At 36.6% G+C, this 26,165-nt stretch overlaps 1 protein-coding gene across 1 annotated transcript; it reads left to right on the forward strand.

The window, feature by feature from the left end:
• The first annotated feature begins 24,771 nt into the window (after positions 1-24,771).
• Positions 24,772-25,227, forward strand: LOC129894671 (uncharacterized). The gene has a single exon (XM_055970336.1). It carries the CDS (start codon positions 24,772-24,774, stop codon positions 25,225-25,227), a length of 456 nt encoding a protein of 151 aa, XP_055826311.1.
• The last annotated feature ends 938 nt before the right edge of the window (positions 25,228-26,165 follow it).

Consider the following 26,165-nt stretch of genomic DNA (forward strand, 5'->3'; position numbering starts at 1 on the left):
CAAATGCCCCTGGTGTTTTTTCTTAGCCTGATGAATGAAATCTTTTAGCCAAATCTAGATCGCGTTGTTATTGTATTTATTGATGATATATTAATCTACTTAAAGAGCAAAAAAGAGCATGAAGAGCATCTGAGAATTGTTTTGAGATTGTTAAGGGAAAATAGGTTTTATGCCAAATTCTCCAAATGTGAGTTCTGGCTCGATTTAGTGTCATTTTTGCGGCACTTAGTTTCTAAGTATAGAATGATGGTAGATCCTTAGAAGATTGAAGTAGTGAAGAGTTGGGAAAGACCTACTAATGTTTCAGAGGTAAGAAGCTTTGTTGATTTGGCTAGCTACTACCGTTGGTTGGTGAAGGGATTTGCTTTCATTGCTTCCCAACTAACCAATCCGACCAAGAATAATGTTATATTCATGTGTTTGGATGAGTGTGAAGAGAGTTTTATTAAACTTAAGACCCTGTTAGCTACTACACCAATTCTTTCATTGTCAGTAGAAGATAAGAATTTCATTGTTTATTTTGATGCATCTCTTTCTAGATTAGGTGCAATGCTAACACAGGAGAGGAATGTAATTGCCTATTCTTCAAGGTAATTAAAGGTGAATGAATATAAATATCCCATTCATGAATTAGAGTTTACTGCAGTTGTATTTGTATTGAAGCAGTGGAAGCATTATCTATATGGGGTCAAGTGTGAAGTGTATACAAATCATCATAGTTTACTACATGTGTTAACCAGAGAGACTTGAAATTAAGGCAGAGGAGATGGATGGAATAGTTAAAAGACTATGATATTACTATTATTTATCACTCGAGAAAAACTAATATGATGGCCAATGCCTTGAGTAGAAAAGAAGGGAGCATGGGGAGTTTAGCTCATTTGCAGGTTTCAAGACGCCCATTGAATAGAGGTTCAAACTCTGGCTAATGATTTTATGAGGCTGGAAGTAATTGAGAAAGGAGGATTCTTGGCCTGTTTAGAGGCAAGATCTTCTTTTCTTGACAAGATTAAAGGAAAATAGTTTAATGATGAGAAGCTGAGTGGGATTTGGGATATGGTCTTTCAAGGAGAGGCCAAATAGGCTGTGATTGATGAGGAAGGCGTCCTAAGGATTAAGGGGTAGCTATGTGGATCCTGTATTGATTATTTGATTTAAACTATTCTTGCAGAGGCTAATAGCTCGGGGTACTGTATACATCCTGGTGCAACCAAAATGTATCTTGATCTGAGACAACACTATTGGTGGAGTAGAATAAAGCGTGACATTAGTTTTTTTGATTCCTATTATTCGAATTATCAACAAGTAAAATATGAGCACCAAAGGCCTAGAGGGACACTTCAGAGAATGCCTTAAATGGAAGTGGAAAAGGATTGCAATGGATTTTGTGGTTGGTTCCCCAAAGACATTGGGTAAGTTTGATTCGATATGGGTGATTGTTGACAGATTAACTAAGTCTGCACACTTCATTAAAGTTAAGGTGACTTATAATGCAAAAAAGTTAGCCAAAATCTATATTCACGAGATTGTTTGATTGCATATAGTTGCGATCTCCATCATATTAGATAGAGGTACGCAATTTACTTTAAACTTTTGGCGGACCTTGTAGGCTGAGCTAGGTACTAGATTGGATCTTATTACTGTATTTCATCCTTAAACCAATGGGCAGTCTGAGCGGAAAATTCAAGTGCTAGAGGATATGCTTCGAGTATGCTTGATTGAATTTTATGGTCATTGGGATCAGTTCTTACCCTTGACAGAGTTTTCTCACAACAATAAGTATCACTCATGTATTAATATGGCTCCTTTTTAGGTATTGTATGAGTGGAGATGTAGGTCCCTAATAGGTTGGTTTGATGAATTTAAGGTGAGACCTTGGGGTACTGATCTCTTGAGGGAGCCGTTGGAGAAGGTGGAATTTATTCAGGAGAAGCTTCTAGCAGCTCAAAGTAGACATAAGGAGTATGCAAACTGAAAAGTCAGGGACATGGAGTTTATGAAGGGAGAACAAGTGTTGTTGAAGGTTCACTCATGAAGGGTATGGTGAGATTTGGTAAGCGAGGTAAGATCAGCCCGAGGTATATTGGGTCATTTGAAGTTCTTAAGCGTGTTGGAGAGGTTGCCTTTCAATTGGATTTACCTCCACATTTTTCCAGAGTACATCCAATATTTCATATGTCTACTCTAAGGAAATATTATGGTGGTGGAAACTATATGATTCGCTAGGATTTGGCCTTACTTGATAAAAAATTATTCAATGAGGAGGAGCCTGTTGCTATTATAGATAGTGAGGTTCGCAAGTTGAGGTCAAGAGAGATTGCATCTGTGAAGGTCCAATGAAAGTATCGTCTAGTTGAGGAGTCCACTTGGGAGACTGAGGCATATATGCGTGAAAGATATCATCATTTGCTCGTTGAGTCAAGTACCCTTTTCTACCCTCATTCTTCTTTTGATCATTTGGGACGAACGGTGGGTAAATTGGTATTTGTTGTAATAACCCATTAGGTCGTTTTGAGAACTAGAGCTTTGTGTTTAATAAAAGACTCATCCCTTAAATTTTTAATGGGTATTTTGGATTATTCGATAACTATAGTTATTTTATTGATGGGTAATTTCAGATAATTAATTTAATTGGTGGGCTAAATTTATAATTTAGTTAATATATTACACTACTTGTTACATATTTATTAAAATAAAAGAGTGGAGTTTATTACATTTAGTACATGATTAAGTGAGGAAAAGAAAAATATAAAAAAAGGAGAGACTACTTCAGGTAAACCTACATTTAAAATTCAATGTTGATTTTAGAATTTTAATTGCTAGACTAGGAAGATGACAACCTACCAATACTATATGTTGGTGCACTGGAAAGTATCAAATTTCAATTTGCTTTTTGCGGCATTACAAATTGGTGGGCATGTATTATTTATAATGGTCAGTGTCATTATTTACTAATAAAAAGAGATGAACTGAAGTGGAAACTTGTAGCAACAGGACTAGGCAATCATTAGGAAGTAATGATAGATGAGTGGAAAATGTGGTGCTGCGTAGTGGATAGATGAATTTTAGTTTTTTTTTTGCTCCAGATCACTGTATCACTTTATAAAACTTTTGACATATCTTTAAGTTTTGATATATTGAGATAGGTAATTAAATATTAGGTGTATTGTATTATATCAATATCATTAGATTTATGAGATTCAAGAAATTGAGACTTGACTCTAGGCTAGAAGTATAACAATATGGGTGTCTATGGACTCATTTACTTATGAATAATGCATATTTGATATATTGAAAATGGTATGAGGCATTAAAGAAAGGAAAGACATTGGTGAATTATCTTGTTTGAGTTTGGTTTTTCGGTTGAGGTAGGTATGATTTATTTTATATCATAAATAGACTATTAATAGTGATTGATAGTCATTGAATAATGTATGAAGCCTACTATATGATTTGCATGATTGACATGTTGTTGTGATTGGTCTGCAATCCAAGACTGTGAAATCCATAATCTTGAATTTGCCCTATCAAAAGTGATGCCTTGAATAAAAAAGGCTTGATGAAATATTATTAATGAAGTGGAATGTGATAATAAAGAATGATGAATTAATTATATGGAATCTGGTGTCATAAGCCAACACGATATATTTGATCAGATATCATGAGCCGACATGATATATTTAGATCGGGTGTCATGAGCCTATATAAATTATTGGATCGGGTGTCACATTTCGACATGGTAATATTGAAGAAAAACAAATTAAATGACTTAATACCACCAAATCTCAAATAAGTCATTTCCCAAAAGACTGTGGTGTAGAGGCTTGATTCCTCATGTATATTCTTGATATTGTTGACTGATTACGTAATTATTTTATTATGTTTTCACTTGATCTTGATCTTGTTGATTTTCACCTGTTAAGTGGTATAGTAGATTTCCTGCTATTACCTATGTATATTGATTTATATTTCGAGGCGGCCGATGATACCTACTCAGTATAGGTTTTTCTGTATCGACCCTACTTTTATTTTTCTTTGTTTTATATTATGGAGTACAGCGAGTGTACCATTGAATTTGACTCGCCATCAGCTCTAGTCAGTCTTCAGTATTACAGATTTTAGGGTGAGCTATCCATCTAGCTCGTGTTTGATTTTCTCTCAATCATGGCATGATGTCCTTAGTTTTTGGACACAAACAATGTCATTTGTTTATTTTGGTGTTTGCTACTCTCAAACTTAGTATTTTGGGATTAGATGTCCTTGATATGATGACTTTTAGATTTTTGGGAATGTATATAATAGACTTTAGTGTGTTTTGTTATTTCTTACTTTCATAAGTTGAACTTCCGTATTATTATCGTACCTTTATAAGTTGGAGTTATATCGTTGGTTCTCCCACCTAGGAAGTTAAGTTCGGTTGTCACACATGGATCATTTTGGATCGTGGCAAACTTAGTATTAGAGCTTTAGGTTCGGTGATCTCATCACACTAGGACAGGTCTAGTAGAGTCTTGCAGAATGGTACGGGAATGTATTAACTTTACTTCGAGAGGCTACAAGACCTTAGAAAAACTCCATTCATTCATTCTTTCATGCTATTACTTGAATCCAATCGGTATCTAAGTTATACAAATTGCTATCTGACCTTCTTCACTCTAATTTTTAGTTGATTAGAACTAGAGTGACAGCAATACGTAAGCCATCCGATGGGGCTATATCCAGAGGGGGAGTAGCAATTAGAGGGTATGGTTGAGGTCGCGAGAGAAAGCCAACTAGGGGCAGAGGATAATTAGCTGGGCCAACTAAGAAAAGAGTAGTGATCCCTCCACCAGCTGCTGAAGTAGCTAGAGAGGATGTTGAGATGGAGGATGAGCAGGTTCATGAGAAAGAAGCACCACCCCAACCTACTCTAGAGGTGATCCACCAGGTTCTCACCTATCTCAGTAGGTTATTCGATAAGGGACAAGCACCCCCAGCACCTCATATTATGGGAGTACAACATGTAACTACTTTGGCTCCCCATATGAATATGTCCTTGGGAATAAGTATGTTTCCTCAATTGACTACAGGGCCGGTAATGACTAGTGACCAACATGCTCTTTTATTTAAGTTCTTGAAGTTGAAACCCACGGTCTTCAGGGGTACTGTATCTAAGGATACTTATGATTTCCTTATTGATTGTCACTAGATCTTCATAAGATGGATATAGTAGAGTAATTTGGTGTTGAGTTTGTGACATACAAGTTTCAGGGAGATGCCATAATGTGGTGGTGGTCTCATCTCATGTTGAGTTCCAACCAACTGAGACACTATCTATAACTCTGGCAACTTTTTTTTAACTTTTTCATGGAGAAGTATATTCCCTAGACCTTGAAGGACAGGAGGAGAGATGAGTTCCTGAATATAAAACAAGGGAGGATGTTCGTTGAAGCATATGAGGACAAGTTTCATGCATTAGCCAGATATGCTACTCGTCTTTGCTTCAGTCCAGAAGAGCGGATTCACCGCTTTGTGAAGGGATTAAGGTCAAATTTTATAGATTCCAGATTTGCAGTTGGCTGCTTTCATAGAATCACTTCAGGAAGTGGTTGATTTAGTGGTATAGGTGGAGGAGGTGAATCCATGTAACTTTTCTAAGGCGACAACGTTCAAGAAGTTACATATGAGAGATGAGTTTAGTGGTTCGTATTTCAAAAGGCATAGTTTTGAGGGTTATTCATCCCGTCCTATTCAGTCTTTATTTCAAGTTTTAGACTGAGGTCCGTCAAAGACTAGTCAGCCCATTTATAATTTTGGGGGTTATCTTCAGTCTTCTTTATCTTCATAGAGACCCAATCTTGACCCTAAGACTTGTTACGGATGTGGTGAGCTCAAGCATATCAAAAAATATTGCCTGAGGCAGAATCAAGCTTAGTATGATCAGGGTTACAAAGTCCAACATATAGTGGTATAGGCGACTATGGTAGGGGCTGTCATTCTGGAGGATGTGGTGGCCAAGGTCATAGTGGTCGCAAGTCCAACTAGGGTGGAAAAAAGGTTAGAACTACTAAAGTACAGCCCGACAGGGGCAATGGTCAGATGTGTGACTTAGCCCATTATTATGCTTTCCCTGAGATGTTAGAGGCAGAGACATCCGATGTTGTTATCACATGTAATCTTCTGGTCTGCGATCACATGGCTTTCATATTATTTGATATTTGATCCACCTTTTCTTATATATCTTCTGTTTTGCTGATATACTTGATTTGCATTGTGACTTACTTGACATGTATATTCATGTTTCTACTTATGTTGGTTAGTGTGTTCTAGTTGAGAAGTTGTATAGGTCTTGCCTTGTGACTTTTGTGGAGAGCATAACTTATGTAGATTTGATTATTCTATAGATGGTTGACTTTGATATAATCCTGGGTATAATTGTGTCTCTCCAAATTTTGCTATCTTCGATTGCAATGCTAAGACTGTAACCTTGGCCAAGCCTGGGATGGACCAGCAGGTATGGGAGGGTGACTATCTTCCTTCCCTTGTTCGGATTATCTATTTTCTTCATGCTAAGATATTGGTGAGTAAGGGCTGTTTAGCCTTTCTACCACATCTCAGGGATGATATTTTTGAAGTGCCCTCGATTGAGTCTATTTCGATAGTGTGTGAGTTTATGGATTTTTTTCTATAGATTTTCTTGGTATGCCATCGGATATGGATATTGATTGTATCGACTTGGAGCCAAGAACTCACCCTATTTTAATTTTTACCTTATAAAATAGCCCCAGCTGAGTTAAGGGAGTTGAAGGATCAACTTCATGAGTTGTTGGGTAAATGTTTTATTAGACCGAGTGCCTCTCTTTGGGGTACTCTGATTTTATTTGTGAAGAAGAAGGATGGTAGTCTTTGTATATGTATAGACTACAAGGAGCTGAACAAGGTGACTATTAAAAACATATATCCCCTTCCTCGTATTGATGACTTATTTGATCGGGTGTAGGGTGCTTGTGTTTTCTCAAAAAATAATTTGAAGTCCGGCTAACACAAGCTAAAAATACGGGCAACTGATGTGCTGAAGACTGCTTTTCGAACCAGGTATGGGCACTATGAGTTCTTGGTAATTTCTTTTGGGCTTACAAATGCCCCTGCTGCTTTTCATAAGCCTGATGAATGAAATCTTTAAGCCATATCTTGATTGCTTTGTTATTGTATTTATTGATGATATATTAATCTACTCGAAGAGCAAAAAAGAGCATGAGAAACATATGAGAATAGTTTTGGGATTGTTAAGGAGAAGAGGCTTTATGCCAATTTCTCCAAGTGTGAGTTCATTCTCGATTTAGTTTCTTTTTTGGGGAACGTGGTTTCTAAGGATGGAGTGATAGTAGATCCCCAAAAGATTTAAGTAGTGAAGAGTTGGGCAAGGCCACTAATGTCTCAGAGGTAGAGAGCTTTGTTGGTTTGGCTAGCTACTACTGTCGGTTCTTCAAGGGATTTGCTTCCATTGCTTCTCATCTGACCAATCTGACCAACCAAAATGTTCCATTTATGTGTTCGGATGAGTGTGAAGAGAGTTTTCTTAAACTCAAGACCCTGTTGACTACTGCACCAATTCTTGCCTTGCGAGAAGAAGGTAAGAATTTCATTGTTTATTGTTATGTATCTTACTCTAGTTTAGGTGTAGTGCTAATAAAGGAGAGAAATATAATTGCGTATGCTTCAAGGAAATTGAAGGTTCATAAATGTAAGTATCCCACTCATGATTTGGAGTTGGCTGCGGTTGTATTTGCATTGAAGCAATGGAGACATTTGCAGGTTTCTAGACACCCATTGTCTAGAGAGCATCAAACTCTGGCTAATGACTTTATGAGGCTAGAAGTAACTGACAAAGGAGGATTCTTGGCATGTGTGGAGGCAAGATCTTCTTTTCTTTACAAGATTAAAGAAAAACAGTTTGATGATGAGAAGTTGAGTCAGATTCATGATATGATCTTTCAAAGAGAGGCCAAAGAGGCACTGATTGATGAAGGAAGGCGTCTTAAGGATTAACAGGCATATATGTGTGCCCCGTGTTTATAATTTGATTCAAACCATTCTTGCAGAGGCTCACAGCTCGGGGTACTCTATACATCCTGGTGTAAGCAAGATGTATCATGATTTGAGACAATACTATTGGTGGTGCAGAATGAAGCGTAACATGGTTTATTTTGTTGCCCATTGTTCGAATTATCAGCAGGTAAAATATGAGCAACAAAGGCTTGGAGGGACACTTCAGCAAATGCCCTGAATGGAAGTGGGAAATGATTGCAATGGATTTTGTGGTTGGTTCCCCAAAGATATTGGGTAAGTTTGATTTGATATGGGTGATTGTTGACAGGTTAACTAAGTCTACACACTTTATACCAGTTAAGGTGACTTATAATGTAGAAAATTTAGGCAAACTCTATCTTCACGAGATTGTTCGATTGCATGGAGTTCTGATCTCCATCATATCAAATAGAGGGATGAAATTTACTGCTAACTCTAGGAGGACCTTGCTGGCTGAGTTAGGTACTAGATTGGATCTTAGTATCGCGTTTCATCCTCAAACCAATGGGCAGTCTGTGTCGTGACCTAACCCCGTAGGCTGCGACTGGAGTCTGACCTGGACCCCCGTATATATACCTATCTGCTGTAGTCAAATCGAGCTATGCTTAAAGTGGTACTTCTTACAAAATCCCAATGAGTTAAAACCCTTTTTTTGTGTACGTGTGGGCCCTTCCATTCGAACCATATCATGAAAGGGCATGCAAGCCGATAAGGCTGCTGTAACATAAAAACATTTACAATATGCCGTATAGGCACAATTAAAATAAACTCACAAACAACTCACATAGATATGTCTACAGACCTCTAGAAATAGTAACAGCAACATATGGCGGGACAGGGCCCCCGCCGTACTCCTGAATAGACAAATATATACATAGAAGGTCTAATACCCAAAGGCTTGGGTCCAATTCAATGGAGCTTCTCCCAAATTTACCAAGTGGAACCCTAAGCTGGCGGATCCCCAAAGCATGCATCTTCACCTGTGGGCATGAAATGCAGCCCTTCGAAGAAAAGGGGTCAGTATGATATATGTACTGAGTATATAAAGCATAACAACACATAACTGAGATAACAACTGAAATAGGTATGCAGGAAACAAGTATGACAGTTAAGAGTTCACTATACCTGCATCCTATGAAAAGAGGGCATGTATATCACCCTCAGATATCACTCTCGGCCCATCATGGGACTCGGTGTTACCAGACCAACGTATATAGAATCATACCATCGTATACAACATTATTTCATACCTTACCAGTACATCACTATGTTTTCATATGTATGTTTGTCTATTATAACCAGACCTTTAGTTAGGGACTCGATGAAGGAAGTAGTGCACATCCATATCGTACCATTACCCTCTCATACCATCATATCTTATCATACCATACCCGACCCATTATGGGTCTCGGTGTTATAATCATATCATCATATACCATACCCGGCCCACTAGGGGACTCGGTGTCATAATTATCATATACCATATCCGACCCTTTATGGGACTCGATGTCATTATCATATAGCGTACCCGACCTTTTATAGGACTCGGTGCCATTATTATATACCATACCCGGCCCTTTATGAGACTCGGTGTCATTATCAACCATGCACAGGTGGATCATTATTTGAAACTTAATAAGGTAGTCATACAGACTATCATTCATGGATCAGGGTAATAATCATCTCAAGGGCCCTTTGAGTGACCCAAGGTCTACATTAAGTAAAGTCTCAGGAGTTGTAGACATATTTTAGGGTAATACCAACTGGATTAAGGAAATCAGAGACATCTGTCATCACAGAGTCCCTAGGAATGGGAGCTTATATCCCCACTACTAATCAACATATAGACGGTTCAGGGAAGGTAGCTCAACTACGACGAGAGTTTTCCCACCAACGAGTGTATAAGAGACATATAGAGTATTCAGAACTTGGGAATAGGAGCTTCAGTATCAAGAAGTGACTAAGAGTTATAGTTCCTATTTCCTGTGTGTCCAATTACTATCTCACGTATAGCAGGTTCAAGGGTGATAGCTCAGCTACCTTAAGAGCCTTAGCATTTTAGGAGTAAACTCGGGTCATGAGTTATACTCAGAACTTACAACTGGAACTACCTCTACACTCATATCATATCTCATTTCATTTACAGTTAAGACATCCCAAAAGAAAGAAGCAATAGATTCTACATATATTACTTTTTATCATATAGAAGCCTAAAAGGGCGATAACTCAACTATTTCAGGAGTTCTACCATCATAAAGTGGATGAGAACTACGAACTATACTCAGATCTTTACGAATGGAAATATCCCCATGTTTCATATATAAACCATTTATAACTTATATCTAAGACATGCCAAAAGAAAGAAGAATAGCCTTACATACCTCTTATGGACTTTTCTTAATCACGTCCACATCGTCTTCCTCCAAACCTATTTAACATGGAAGCAATTCAAGTATCAACAACCTTAAACTTTTCAGCACCTTAGATTACGTACGAGTATTCATAGAACTCATTTCTTCGCTTGCCTTCTCGACTAGTTCCTTAACTAGTTAAAGAGTTAGCGAAAATCGGGCAGCATCTCCCCTATAATATGCCCTATATGAATTTCTAGTTACATCCCTAATCAATAAATCCAACAAACAACAACAATCTGCAGATCATATCTACATAAAACATGGCGACATTACACAGCACAAGCTCCAAACAACTTGCTTAAAATTATGATACCAAAATAGGTTTTCTAGTTTCTCTTTTGTGAAACCTTTAACCGTACGAGGCGGAGGGTAATGTGGATGAAACCAGAAGCTCCCACACCTCGTTTAGAATACCTTTAGTCCCTGCAACATACCACCCCATACCTGCAGAGCACACCACAAGCACAACACCTTGTTTTGACTACAATTTAACTATAGCGACCACAATTTAGTTTGTTGCGAATGTCAAGCATATTTATGATATTTTTGCATTTAAAGCCACTTAAACAATGTATAATACACTTCGTAACAACACCATAAACACCAACCTGAAAGGAAAGGTCTTACCTTACCCAAAATTGGCCAAATTCGCCAAAACGCGCCTCAGAACTTCTCTAGACGCGCTAAAATTAAGTGGACTATTTGTATGACTTCTTCGCTTCCCCAAATTGGAATTTCTTGTTATTAAACATCGTTATATAACCGTGAGATACCATAAATAATTAATTCATGGAATGAAAGTCGGAGGCTCACCTCCAAAGGGCCAAACCCGTAGCTCCCTCCTCTTGTTCCTAGAGTTTTCCTTTCAACTTTCTCTTATTTGTTCCAAGTGTAAATTTGAAATTATGATTATGTATACATCATAAGATACATATATACATCTCTACATAGTTTAGGAACACCGTATATAATTAATTCATGGAGAGAAAATTAGAAACTTACCTTAGTTTTTCTCTTAAGTCGTGGCTTCCTCCTTTGGCTCTCTAATGTTTTCTCTCTTTATTTCTCTTATGTTTGCTGAACTTTTGGATAAATAACTTGCCTTAAGAGTCATAAAACATAAATACATGGGTTTCCTCGGAGGTGACACATGTTAGCCTCTTAGAGTGACACATGTCAAGTCATGATTGGCCACAGTAACATGATGCCAACTAGAGGCTGCCACATGGAAGTGGGGCCCACCTCCCCCAAAAAGGTGGATCACCTGCCTTCTTGAGGTGCTGCCATGTGTCACTCCTCCATTGGCTGCCACATGTCATCTTTTCCCCTTCCTCGTGGGTTCGTAATCTCATCCTATTTTAAGAGCCTATGAAATCCGTGCTATATAAGCTTGGTGTGTCCTCAAGTAGCTCAAGTATGTTAGACTTCTAAGTTAGTAGCTTGCGTAGGTAAATCGAGTCCTACGACTCATTACTTGGCCTCCAATTCCTTTCGAATCCTTATGAATCTATTTCTAACCTTCTCTACTATGGGGTATCACATTCTCCCTTCCTTAGAGTCATTTGATAGTGTCGTAGATTATATGGCTCTTATGATAATGTCTAAGGAACTTAAGAGATATTTCAAGTTTAAAAGTGTGGGGTGTAACAGTCTGAGTGCAAAATTCAAGTGCTAAAAGATATGCTTTGGGTGGCGTGATAGATTTTGGTTTTCATTTGGGATCCATTCTTACCCTTTAAAGAGTTTTCGTATAATAATAACTATCATTTGATTATTGATATGGCTCCTTTGAGGTATTGTATGAGAAAATATATAGGTCCCTAGTTGGTTGGGTTGATGCATTTGAGGTGAGACCTTAGGAAACTGATCTCTTAATGGAATTGTTAGAAAAGGTGAAATTTATTCAAGAGAAGCTTCTAGCAGCTCAAAGCAGACAGAAGGAGCATGCAAATTGAAAGGTCAGGGACATGGAGTTTATGGAGGGAGAGCGAGTGTTGTTGAAGGTTTCACACATGAAGGGTGAGGTGAGATTTGGTAAGCTCAGTCGGAGATATATTGGGCCGTTTGAAGTTCTTAAGCCTATTGGAGAGGTGTCCTATAAATTGGGTTTAACTCCAGGTTTGTCCATAGTGCATCTAATATTTCATGTGTTTATGCTAAAAAAATATTATGGTGGTGTAAACTATATTATTTGCTGGGATTCGATCTTACTTGATGAAATTTTTTCCTATGAGGAGGAGCCTGTAGCTATTCTAGACAGTGAGGTTCACAAGTTGAGATCAAGGGAGATCGCATTTGTGAAGGTCTAATGGAAGAATCGTCCAGTTGATGAGTCAACTTGGGAGACCTAGGAGGATATGTGTGAAAGATATCCACATTTGTTCGTTGAGTCAGGTACCCTTTTCTACCCTCACTCTTCTTTTGACCTTCGGGATGAACGGTGGGTATATTGGTATCTATTGTAATGACCCATTAGGTAATTTTGAGTACTAGAGTTTTTTGTTTCATAAAAGACTCATCCCTTAAATTTTTAATGAGTATTTTGGACTATTTGATAACTACAGTTATTTAGTTGATGGGTAATTTTAGATAATTAATTTAAATGGTGGGCTAAATTTATAATTTAGTTAATATATTACACTACTTGTCACATATTTATTAAAATAAAAAAGTGGAGTTTATTACTTTTAGTACATGATTAATTGAGAAAAAGAAAAATATAAAGAAAAGGAGAAAGGTATGGGCAGAACTTACCTGCGGCATCACTAAGACCGACTACTTAAATAAATCCTAAATCTAAAATTCAATGTTGTGTTTAGAATTTTAATTGCTAGACTAGTAAGATGACAACCTACCATTACTGTATGTTGGTGTACTGGAAAGTAATAAATTTCAATTTGCTTTTGGTGGCGTTGCAAATTGGTGGGCATGTACTATTTATAATGGTCAGTGTCATTATTTACTAATAAAAAAAGATGAACTGAAGTGGAAGATTGTAGCAATAGGACTAGGCAATCATTAGGAAGTAATGATAGATGAGTGGAAAATGTGGTGATGTGTAGTGGATAAATGAATTTTAGTTTCTTTTTTTGCTCCAGATCACTGTATCACTTTATAAAACTTTTGACATATTTTTAAGTTTTGATATATTGAGATAGGTAATTAAATATTAGGTGTATTGCATTATATGAATATCATTAGATTTATGAAATTCAAGGAATTGAGACTTGACTCTAGGCTAGAAGTATATCAATATGGGTGTCTATGGACTCATTTACTTATGAAAAATGCATATTTGATAGATTGGGAATGGTATGAGGCATTTTCGGTTCCAAGCCTCTCCCTCGAATACATAGTTGAAGGAAGGAAAGACATTGGATCGAATCAGAGTTCACGCCGCCCGCCCTGAACAAATAGGAGGCTGATTAATTTGTTTGACTTCGGTTCTTCGGTTGAGGTAGGTTATGATTTAGTCTATATCATAGATAGACTCTTAATAGTGATTGATAGTCATTGAGTAATGTGTGAAGCCTACTATGCATTTAATTATTGTGGGTTGCATGATTGACATGTTGTTGTGATTGGTATGCAATTCCAAAATTGTGAAATCCATAATATTGAACTTGCCCTATCAAAATTGATGCCTTGAATAAAGAAAGCTTAATGAAATATTTTTCTAATGAAGTGGAATGTGATAATAAAGAATGATGAATTAATTATATGGGATTAGGTGTCATAAGCCGACACGATATATTTAATCGGGTGTCATGAGTCGACATGATATATTTAGATCGGGTGTCATGAGCCGACATGAATTATTTGACCGAGTGTCACGTTCCGACACTATAATATTAAAGGAAAAAAAATTAATTGACTTAATACTACCCGATCTCAAATAACTAATTTCCCAAAATATCGTATTGTGGAGGCTTGAGTCCACGTGTATACTCTTCATATTGTTTACTAATTACGTAATTGTTTAATTGTGTTGTCAGTTTATCTTGATCTTGTTGTTTGCCACCTGTGAAGTGCTATAGTTGATTTTCTGCTATTACTTTATGTATATTGATTTCTATTTTGAGTCATCCGATAATACCTACTCAGTACATGTGGAGTGCAGCGAGTGTACCATGGACTTTGACTCTCCTTTAGCTCTAGCCAACTTCAGTATAACTGATTTCAGGGTGAGGTATCCTCCTAGCTCGTGTTGGATTTTCTCCCAGTCATGGTATGATATCCTTAGTTTTCGTACATAGACTAAGTTATTTTTTTATTCTGCTGTTTGATATTCTCAGACTTAGTATTTTGAGATTAGATGTCTTTGATGTGATGACTTTCAGATTTTAGAGAAAGTATGTAATACACTTTAGTGAGTTTTTTTATTTCTTACTTTCATAAGTTGAGCTTCCGCATTATTATCCTACCTTTATATGTTGGAGTTGTATGGTTGGTTCTCCCTCCTAGGAGGTTAAGTGTGGGTTCCACTTATTGCCTATTTTGGGTCATGAAATATTGTGATTGGTCGACAATTCCAAGGCCGTAAAATCTATAATCTTGACCTCGCTCTATCAAAAGTGATGCCTTGGATAAAGAAGTCTTGAAGAAATATTGTTAATAAAGTAGAATATGATAATAAAAAATGATTAATTAACTATATATTTGGATAGGATGCCACGAGCTGACACGATATGATTTGATCAGGTTTCACGTTCCGTCATGATAACATTAAAAAGAAACATATTACAATAACTTAATATACTTAATCTCAAAGAACCCATTTTACAAAAGAGCGTGGTGTGGAGGTCGGAGTCCTCATGCGTGTTCTTAATGTTGTTGACTGATTATGTACTTGTTTTATTATGTTTTCACATGTACTTGTTGCTTGTTGTTTGACACCTATTAAGAGCTATAGTTGATTTCTTGTTATTATTCTATGCATATTAGTTTTTAATTTGAGCCAGCCAGTGGTGCCTATTCAGTACATGTTCTTTAGGGACCCCTACTTGTAATTTTCTTCATTTTGCTTTATTGGAGTAAAGCGAGTGTACTAGAAACTTCGACCCGCCCTCAGCTCTAGCTAGTGTCCAGCACATCAAGTTCCAGGGTGAGCTATTCCTTCTAACTCATATTGGATTCTCTATGTCATGGCATGATGTCCTTAGCTTTCAGACACAACTATGCTATTTATTTGTTATGGTGTTTGATACTTTCAGCCTTAGTATTTTGGGATTAGATGTCCTTTATGTGATGACTTTCAGATTTTGGGAAATGTATGTAATAGACTTTAGTGGATTTTGTTATTTCTTACTTTCATAAGTTGAGCTTCTGCATTATTGTCATATTTCATAAGTTGAATCACTCATATAAGTGGAGGTTTGTATTGTTGGTTAAATGTGGGTACCACTCATGACCCATTTTGGGTCGTGCAAATTTGGTATTAGAACTTTAGGTTCGGTGATTTCATCACACAAGGAAAAGTCTAGTAGAGTCTTGCAGAATGGTATGGGGACGCCTTTTGTTATACCCTAAAAGTTACCAAATAACCTTGGAGTATATCACACTTGCATAACGTATTATCCCTAACGTTTTTGGCCAATCCGAGGTCGGAATATCTATCAAGGGGAAAAATTATGTGGGAAAGTGGTCCTGATTAAATTTTAGGCCAATTGTGTTAAAAGATAATTTTTCAGGGCAAAATTACATTTCCATAAGGGTGCACGACCAGTCCGCGTCATGGACTTTCTGTCCCATAGTGCAATATTTCCCAAAATCTGACCAAAAACCAAATTTTCCATAAATTGCACTTCACATATACATTTTATATGTATTTTATTCACACATTTTTCAGTTTAGTGAGGGGTATTCCAGTCTTTTCCCCACCTTTCCCCAACTTAACCTAGGCTATTTTGGGATTACATTTAACCCTTTATCAGTATCCAAATAGGTTTTCTTCTTATTTACCATTATAAACTTTTGAGAGCGAGGAGTAGAACGGAGGAGAAGAGCTAGGGTTCTTGAATTTCAAGAGAGGTCTTCAAATTTTTAGTAGATAATCGCCGTTTCAGGTATGTAAGGCTAAACTAAAGAATGAACCTTGTTCTTCCATGAAGATAATAGGTTGATTCGTGAATGAATTGAGTCTCCATGATTGTGTTTCTTGAGAATTTCCTTAAATTTAACATATTTTACATAATGTTGCATAAGACTCAATTCATTACATAAGCCTAGTACATAGTCACTGATAGGATCATTCGATTGATGTTTTCCACTAACTTGTTTTTTGAACAAATGATTTAAACTACTTATTTCATAAACCCTAATAGTATTTTGACTAATATTGGATGTATATGCACAAGGATTGAGTCTAATATCTTGAACTTATGAATGTGCGATTGTGAATGAGGTGTGAGCATCATGATATTCTTGATAAAACTTGATAGTCCTTATATCTTCATAATTGAACTCAATTGAGTGGTCTCAACTGAATGGTTTCATAAGTGATTGTCCAAACTACTCTTAAATAAATGATTGGATAATTGATTGGTTGAAAAGATTGATTAGATATAATTGATGAACTGATAAGAGTCTAAGAGTCCATTTGAGAATTATTGATTGGTTTGATTGGGATTGATTGTCTTATGAATATTGAGTCTTGGAAGGAGTATCGAGCATTGAATTGGGTAAAAGTTAGTAACAACTCGAACTTAATAACTACATAGCCAAATGTAGGAGAGGAATGAACCATTAAGTCGGATGTTTCCCTATTTTACTATCCTGGCATTATAAGACTTGATTGATTGTTGAATCCATGATTAGTTGACTCATTCTTTACCCTGGAAAAGTTTTTAACGGACATGGAAACAAAGTTGGCTTGTTGTATTATCACTGGTTGATAAGTGATGGTTGTCGGATAAGAGAAACTCTCATATAGGTCTTGATAGTACTCAAATTGGATTGGATTATATTGTATATGATTGGTCTCTGTCTAAACCTTACTCTTCTTTAGACTTATGATATCTGGATTGAGTTCCTTACTATTGATTGAGTTACTTAAGTTGATGTTAGTCTATCTTACGCATGTTTCACTCTTCCATATTACATACTCATACACTCTATGTACTGATGTCCATTTGGGCTTGTATCCTTTAATGATGTAGGGACATGTATTAGTGATCATGAACATACGCACTGTTGAAGATCTTTTCCATATTCCAGCTGATTGTTGAGTCCTCCCTACTATCGAAGGATACTATTCTTTCATCATCTACCTTTAGAGTTTCAAATTTTTACTTTTTATTTTGATTAAGGTATCCATGAACCTGTCATTGGAACCACTTAGACAGTTGATAGAGGCTTCATAGACTAGACTGTTTATGTGTTGATTGGATATTGTCTATTGGCTAGTTTCATTCATACTAATCTTGATGATTTGATTAGATAGATTGTTGCCCTTTAGCCTTATTTTATAAGTTATCAATTTGATTATCATGTTTAGTTATTTTTTTGATGAGTTAAGTCTTCTGCTGATAGAATATTGATTGAATAAATATGTGAACAGGCCAAGTGGTTCGCTTGAATACTAGGAGTAGCCTCTGAGTACTGTCCATGCCTAGGGTACCCTCCTGGGGCGTGACACCTTTACTTTTCTTCAACAAGCTATATGACTTTAATAAAACTCCATTCCTTATTTTTTCATGCTATTACTTAAATCTAATTGGTAACTAGGTGACACAAATTAGTATCTGACATTTTTCACTCTATTTTGGTAGATGGTCAGAACTAGAGCAATAGCAGCACCTAAGCCAGTCATTGGGGTAGTAGACATATGGGGAGTAGTGAAAAGAGGCCATAGTAGAGGTCATAAAATAAAGCCCACTAGGGGAAGAGGTCAGGCAGCTAGGCCAACTAGGGAAAGAGTAACGAGCCCTCTACCAACTAAGGAGGCAGCTAGAGAGGATATTGAGGCGGAGGATGAGTAGGTTCATGAGAAGGAAGCACCACCCCAGCCTACTCTATAGATGATCCACCAGGTTCTCACCTATCTCAGTGGGTTATCCGATCAGGGACAAGTGCCACCACCACCTTATATTTTGGGATAACAACATGTAATTATTGTGGCTCTTACATGGATGCATCCTTTGGGACAAGTATGTTTCTGCAATTGACTACAGGACGGTAATGACTAGTGACTAGCATCATCTTTTTGTTAAGTTCTTGAAGTTAAAACCCAGTCTTTAGGGGTACTGAATCGGAGGATGCTTATCATTTCCTTGTTGATTGTCATGAGCTGCTTCATAAGATGGATATAGTAGAGCGATTTGGTGTTGAGTTTATAACATACCAGTTTTAGAGAGATGCAAAAATGTGGTAGCGATTTCATATTGAGTGCCGACCAGCAAAGGCACCACCTATGATTTAGGTAGCTTTTTATAACTTTTTCATGGAGAAGTATATCCCCGAACCTTGAGGGAAAGGAGGATAGATGAGTTTCTTATCTAGATATACTATTCAGATTTGCTTCAGTCCTGATGAGTGAATTCTCCGCTTTGTGAAGGGATTGAGGCCAAATTTATAGATTCCAGCTTTATAGGTGGCTTCTTTAGCAAAATCTTTTCAAGAAGTTGTTGATTTAGTGATAAATGTGGATGGGATGAAGCCAGATGACTTCTCTAAGGCGACAACGTTCAAGAAATTTGTAAGGAAGGTGAGTTTAGTAGTTCTTATTCCATAGGGTAGAGTTCTGAGGATTATTCGGCCCGTCCTATTCAGTCTTCATTATAGGTTTCAAATGGAGGTCCTTCAAAGACTAGTCAACCCATTTCTAATTTTAAGGGTTATCTTCAGTCTTCTTTATCTTCACAAGACCCAATCTTGACCCCAAGACTTATTATGGATGTGGTAATCCTGGACATATTAGAAAATATTGTCCAAAGTAGAGTCACGCTTCGTATGATCAGGGTTACAAAACCCCAACAGCTAGAGGTGGATGTGGCTATGGTAAGGGTCATCATTATGAAGGATGTGGTGGCCAAGGTCGTGGTGGTCACTAGTCCATCCGTGGTTGGTAGAAAGGTTGGAACTACTGGAGTATAATCTGGCATGAGCAATAGTCAGACATGCAGTATAGCCAATTGTTATGCTTTCCCTGAGAGGTTAGAGGTATAGACATTCGATGTTGTTATCACATGTACTTTTCTAGTCTGTGATCGCATGTCTTTCGTATTGTTTGATCCTGGAACCAACTTTTATTATGTATCCTTCATATTTGTTGATGGACTTGACTTACATTGTGACTTACTTGACAAGCCTATTCGTCTTTCTACTCCTGTTTGTGAGTTTGTGCTAATTGAGAAGGTTTATAGGTCTTGCCTTGTGACTTTTGTGGGGATCAGAACTTATATAGATTTAATTATTCTGGAGATGGTTGAATTTGATGTAATACTAGGTATGACATGGCTCTCTCTAAATTTTGCTATCTTAGATTGCAATACTAATACCATGAGCTTGGACAAGCCTAGGATGGATCAGCTGGTGTGGGAAGGTGACTGTCTTCCTGCCCCATTTCAGATTATCTCTTTTCTTATCACTAAGAGGTTGGTAAGCAAGGGTTCTTTAGCCTTTCTAGCACACCTCCAAGATAATAGTTCTGAAATACCTTCAATTGAGTCTGTTTTTATATGTGTGAGTTTGTGGATGTTTTTCCTGTAGATTACCTGGTATGCCATCAAATAGGGATATTGATTTTTATATTGACCTGGTGTTGGGTAGTCACCCCATCTCCACTCCACCTTGTAGAATAGAACCGATTGAGTTGAATGAGTTGAAGGCCCATTTTCAGAAGTTATTGGGTAAGGGTTTTATTAGACTAAGTGTCTCGCCTTGGGGTGCTCTAATTTTATTTAGGAAGAAGAAGAATGATAGTCTTCATATGTGTATAGACTACAAACATCTAAACAAGGTGACTATTAAAATAGGTATTCCCTTCCTCATATTGATTACATTTTTGATCAATAGCAAGGTGATTTTGTTTTCTCCAAAATTTATTTAAGGTCTGGTTTTCATTAGTTAAAAATATGCGCAGCAAATGTGTCGAAGAATTCTTTCTGAACAAGGTACGTGCACCATGAATTCTTAGTAATGTCTTTTGGGCTTACAAATTCCTCTGCTTCTTTCATAAGCCCGATGAACAAAATCTTTAAGCCATATCTTTATCTCTTTATTATTGTATTTATTGATGATATATAAATCTACTCAAAGAGTAGAAAAGAACATGAGGAGCATTTAAGTGTTCTTTTGGAATTGTTAAGGGAAAAAAGGCTTTGTCCCAAATTTTCCAAGTGTGAGTTTTGGGTCGATTCATTGTCTTTCTTGGGGCACGTGGTTTCTAAGGATAGTGTGATGGTGGACCCCTAGATTATTGAGGTAGTGAAAAGTTGGGCAAGCTTCACTAATGTCTCCGAGGTAAGGAGCTTTGTTGGCTTGGCTAGATATTACCATCAATTCGTTAAGGTATTTGCTTCCATTGTTTCCCAACTGACCTATTTGACTAAGGAGAATGTTCCATTTATATGGTCTGATGAATGTGAAGAGAGACTTCTTAAACTCAAGACCTTGTTGACTACTGTACCAATTCTTGCTTTGCTAGTAAAAGGTAAGAATTTCATTATTTATTATGAATGCATCTTATTATGGTTTAGGTGCAGTGCTAATGCATGAGAGGAATGTAATTTCCCATGCTTCAAGGTAATTAAAGGTGCATGAATGTAACTATCCTACTCATGATTTTGAGTTGGATATAATTGTATTTGTAATAAAGTAGTTGAGGCATTCTCTATATGGGGTCAAGTGTGTATACAGATCATTGCAGTTTATAATATATGTTCACTCAGAGATACTTGAATTTGGGCAGAAGAGGTGGATGGAATTGTTGAAAGACTATGATATTACTATTCTTTATCACCTAGGATAAACTTATATTATAGGTGATGCCTTTAGGAAGAAAGCATGGAGCATAGAAAGTTTAGCTAATTTGAAGGTTTCTAGATGTCCATTGGATAAAGAGGTTCAAACTCTGGCTAATAGCATTATGAGGATGGAAGTAACTTAGAAAGGAGAATTCTTAGTCTGTGTGGAGCCGATATTTTATTTTTCGACAAGATTAAAAGAAAGCAATTTGATGATGAGAAGCCGAGTTGGATTCGTGATATGGTCTTGCAGGGAGAGGCCAAGGAGGCTATGATTGATGAGGAAAGCATTTTGAGGATTAAGGGGTAGGTCTATGTGCCCCGTGTTAATAATTTAATTTAGATTATTTTTATAGAGGCTCATAGTTTGAGGTACTCTAGAGATCTAGGTGCAACCAAAATGTATCATGATATGAGACAACATTATTAGTGGAGTAGAATGAAGCGTGACATTGTTTCTTTTTTTGTCCAATGTCTGAATTATCAGCAGGTAAAGTATGAGAACTAGAATCCTAGAGGGATATTTTAAGGAATGTCCATTCGTGAATGGAACTGGGAAAGGATTGTAGTGGACTTTGTGGTTGGTCTTCCAAAGGCCTTGGGTAAGTTTGATTTGATATGGGTGATCATTAACAGGTTAAGGAAGTTTGCACACTTCATTGTAGTCATGGTGACTTATAATACAGAAAAGTTAGTCAAACTCTATATCTGTGAGATTGTTCAATTGCATGGAGTTCTGATTTCCATCATATTAGATAGAGATATGTACTTTAATTCTAACTTTTGGAGGACCTTGCATGCTGAGTTATGTACTAGATTGGACCTTAGTACCACATTTCACCCTAAGCCCTATGAGCAGTTTGAGCGGATAATTCAAGTACCAAAGGATATGCTTTGTGCGTGCGTGATAGATTTTGGTGGTAATTGGGATCAATTTTTACCCTTGCTAGAGTTTTTGTACAATAATAACTATTACTCGAGTATTGATATGGTTCATTTTGAGGCATTGTATGAGAGGAGATGTAGGTATCCCATTAGTTGATTTGATGTATTTGAGGCAAAACCTTGAGGAACTAATTTGTTGAGGGAATCATTAGAGAAAATTAAATTCATTCAGGAAAATCTTCTAGCAGCTCTTTCATGCCCCGAGCCTACATCATGAAAGTGACCAGCACTTAGAAATCATTGCTTGTCCCAAGAGAACCACTTGTCTTGGGTAACTCACTCAGCGGAAGACTCTAACTCATAAATAACTAAGATGGGCACAATGAAGCATGCAACTTAATACTTTTTAACATAAATCATGAAGCTCAAATATATAAAATATATGAGACTTAACTCAATACTTTAAAACATACTTTGGGAAATAAACTGAGCGCTATCTACTAGTCTATAAAACCTCTAAAATACTGACTTTGAAATAGGTACCGGGATAGACCCATGGATACCTCAAACTATTTACTAATAATTAAAAAGTAAAGAATCGAGAGTGCCTCTGAATGTAAAGAGGTCTCACCAAAAGAAGGGTAGAAGCTGATCATCAACAGTGCATGGGTTGAGGATCTCTATCACCTGTATCTGTATCATCAAATGATGTAGGTTGAATGACGTTAGTACATTGAATGTACGAGTATGTAAATTGGAGGAATGAAACAAATAACTGAACATGAAGGACTAAACATAACTCAATTAAAATGAAACATAGGAATAAGTAAAAACTGTTATACTTTACAATGAAATATGTAATAAAAGCAAAACAAATAGCATACTTTACTTTATTAGGGAGTTTCTCTAACCAATAACCATCACTAATGAGCCCAGCGATGATACAACTTCCTGTCCACATTTCCAGATCCATCCTATGCCTTTCCAGGGTATAGGACAACAACTTTAACTTATGGACCCATCTAATAGGCCTTCTCAGAGGCAGTGAGGAGTTGCAAGTATTTTGATATGATCATATCCTATGCTGGCTAGGTAGTTTATGGGACTTTGAGTTATATGAAATCTTACCCACATCTGTGCTCAACACTACTCTCAAAATAAGAAATATCATAAATAATCTATGTTGAGTTAATACTCAAAAACCCTCTTTAGGGAATATTGATCTTTACTTTACTTCACTTTACATTATGAAATGCTTTTCAAGAACCTATTATGCTCTTTCAAAATAGTACTCTTTCTTTCTCAATACAGAATAATATAATGGAAGCCATTTGAAGTCTTTAAAACCCCTTTTCAATAAGGCTTTTAAAATATCAATGAGGTCACTTTAATTATCCATAAAATCAATGTATGAAAATATGCACAAAGGCTTAAAGTCAAATCATCAATAATTAGGGTTCACGTGAACAAATCATGAATAATAATTTGAAAGATTCAAATAATACATAATATCATAATTTCGATAAATAAAAGGATTAGAATTAACATGCAAATCATGAAAACTTTGGGTAGAATCTAAGACTTATAACTTTATCCATGAATTAAGATGTAAGGTGTGAGGACAAACTTGATCCAACACTCTGAGTATCCTTACATACCTGGAAGAAGAACAATGACTTGAAACCTTGGACTTACGCTTGAAAGTAAAGGACCTTAGCTTCTTCCTTGAGAGAACTTAGAACGTGCGAATGTGATTTTTCTGAGGGTTTGGAATGATTGGTGAGGTTATAAGGCTATAATATAGGCTTAGAGAAGTTAATTGATGGTAAAAGGCTAAGAATACCCTTCTGCGAATGTAAGAAAACTATAAAAATTAAAAATAATGACATTTTAATGAGTCTTGTTGGCTAAATCGGTGAACTAGAGGTCTCCTCGTCGAACTATTTGGTGAGTCGCCAAAAGGGTACTTTAGATCGCCTAAAATAACTATTTCTAGAGGTTTTCATGTCCATTGAAGTGAGCTATGTCGGGGTTTCACTGAACTATTCGGCGATTCACCAAATTGACTAGTGAGCTCGCCGAATTGTCCTGTCCGGATATACTTCAGTAAAACCATCATAACTTTCTAATCTCAACTCTAAATGATACAAACTTGGTAAAGTTGGAAAGAAGACTCATAGATCTTTCATTTCATAGGTCATGGACCACCTAACTCTTTATATAACAAGAAATATGATTTTTTGATGTTGACCCTTATATGAACTCATGCAAAAACTTAGCCGATAGGAATGCTTTGAACTTGATTTGGTTTTTGAGGTTCCTTATGACCCTAAACCAGATCTAATACACTTAAAATACATAGGAAAATACCTTAACATCTATGTACAACTTATAAATCATAGGGTTTGGGCCTATATGTATACGAAGAATGGTTCAGATCTATGCTTAGAAGTTGCAGGAAGTTACAAGCTCAGAGCAGGAAGAAGGAGTACGTAGATCGAGGGTTTAGGGATATGGAGTTTAAGGAGGGAGAGCAAGTGTTGTTGAAGGTTTCACCCACGAAAGGTGTGGTGAAGTTTGGTAAGCGAGGTAAGCTCAGTTTGAGGTATATTGAGTCGTTTGAGGTTTTTAAGCATGTGCGAGACATGGCCTATGAATTGACTTTGCCTCTAGGTTTGTCTGGAATACACCCGGTGTTTCCTGTGTCTATGCTGAAGAAATATCATGGTGATGGGAATTACATTATTCGCTTGGATTCGATCCTATTTGATAAATATTTGTCTTATGAGGAGGAGTCTGTAACTATTCTGGATAGGGAGGTTCGCAAGTTGAGGTCTAAGGAGATTGCATCTGTGAAGGTACAATTGAAGAATTGTCCAGCTGAGGAGTCTACTTAGGAGATTGATGCAGATATGTGCGGAAGATATCCACCTTTATTCGTCGAGTCAGGCACCCTTTCCTACCCTCGCTTTTTTTTGACCGTTCGAGGATGAACGGTGGGTAAATCGTTATATGATGTAATGACCAATTAAGTCCTTCCGAGTACTAGAGCTTCTTATTCCATAAAAGATTCATCTCATAAATTTATGTGAAATTGTGGAATATTCGATAGTTATAATTATTTAGTTGGCGGGTAATTTTAGATAATTAATTTAATTGATGGGCTAAATTAATAATTTATTTAATAGTATATACCACTTTATTTATTAATTAGTTAATTGGGTTTCTTATATTTTTTGTCACCACAACTCATTGTGGCTTCTGCCGATAACAATGAAGAAACCATTGAATCAGAAGCTGCAAAAAGCCGGAAGTCATTGAGACAAGATTGACCAAGCTTCAATCTTATACTAGTATACATGGGCATGTTCATGTACTATTATATTATTAAAGTTATGGGAAAAGTGGAGTAAAGGACACAAAAGATCCAATTTATTTAGGTGGGAATTGGCTAAAGTATTAGTAGCCAATCATTGGCACAATGGTTAGCTATAATAGTCTGACGATGAAAAAGAACGAGAAGTGTATGGAATTGTTAGAATATATAATATTCTGAAATGTATTTGCATATGCGCCGCCATTGTTTCGCCTTCAATTCTTTTCATTTAATTATCATATTATAATTTATGTTTTGATATATTGAGCTATATAATTAAATATTAATTGTATTGTATTATATGAATATCATTAAATTTATGATATTGAAGGAATTGAGACTTAACCGCTCTTAAGATTTAGGAATATGAGACTTGAGATATTAGTTGGTATCAAAATTTAGGAATTTGATTATAGATTTGGATGAGTTATTGAGTCTAGGCTAGATATATAGTAATAT

This window comes from Solanum dulcamara, chromosome 7, assembly GCF_947179165.1.
Source record: "Solanum dulcamara chromosome 7, daSolDulc1.2, whole genome shotgun sequence".
In the NCBI taxonomy this organism is placed as follows: Eukaryota; Viridiplantae; Streptophyta; class Magnoliopsida; order Solanales; family Solanaceae; genus Solanum; species Solanum dulcamara.

Excerpts from the sequence above, each read along its gene's own strand:
- LOC129894671 (XM_055970336.1), top strand. The coding sequence starts at position 24,772 with ATGCTTAGAAGTTGCAGGAAGTTACAAGCTCAGAGCAGGAAGAAGGAG.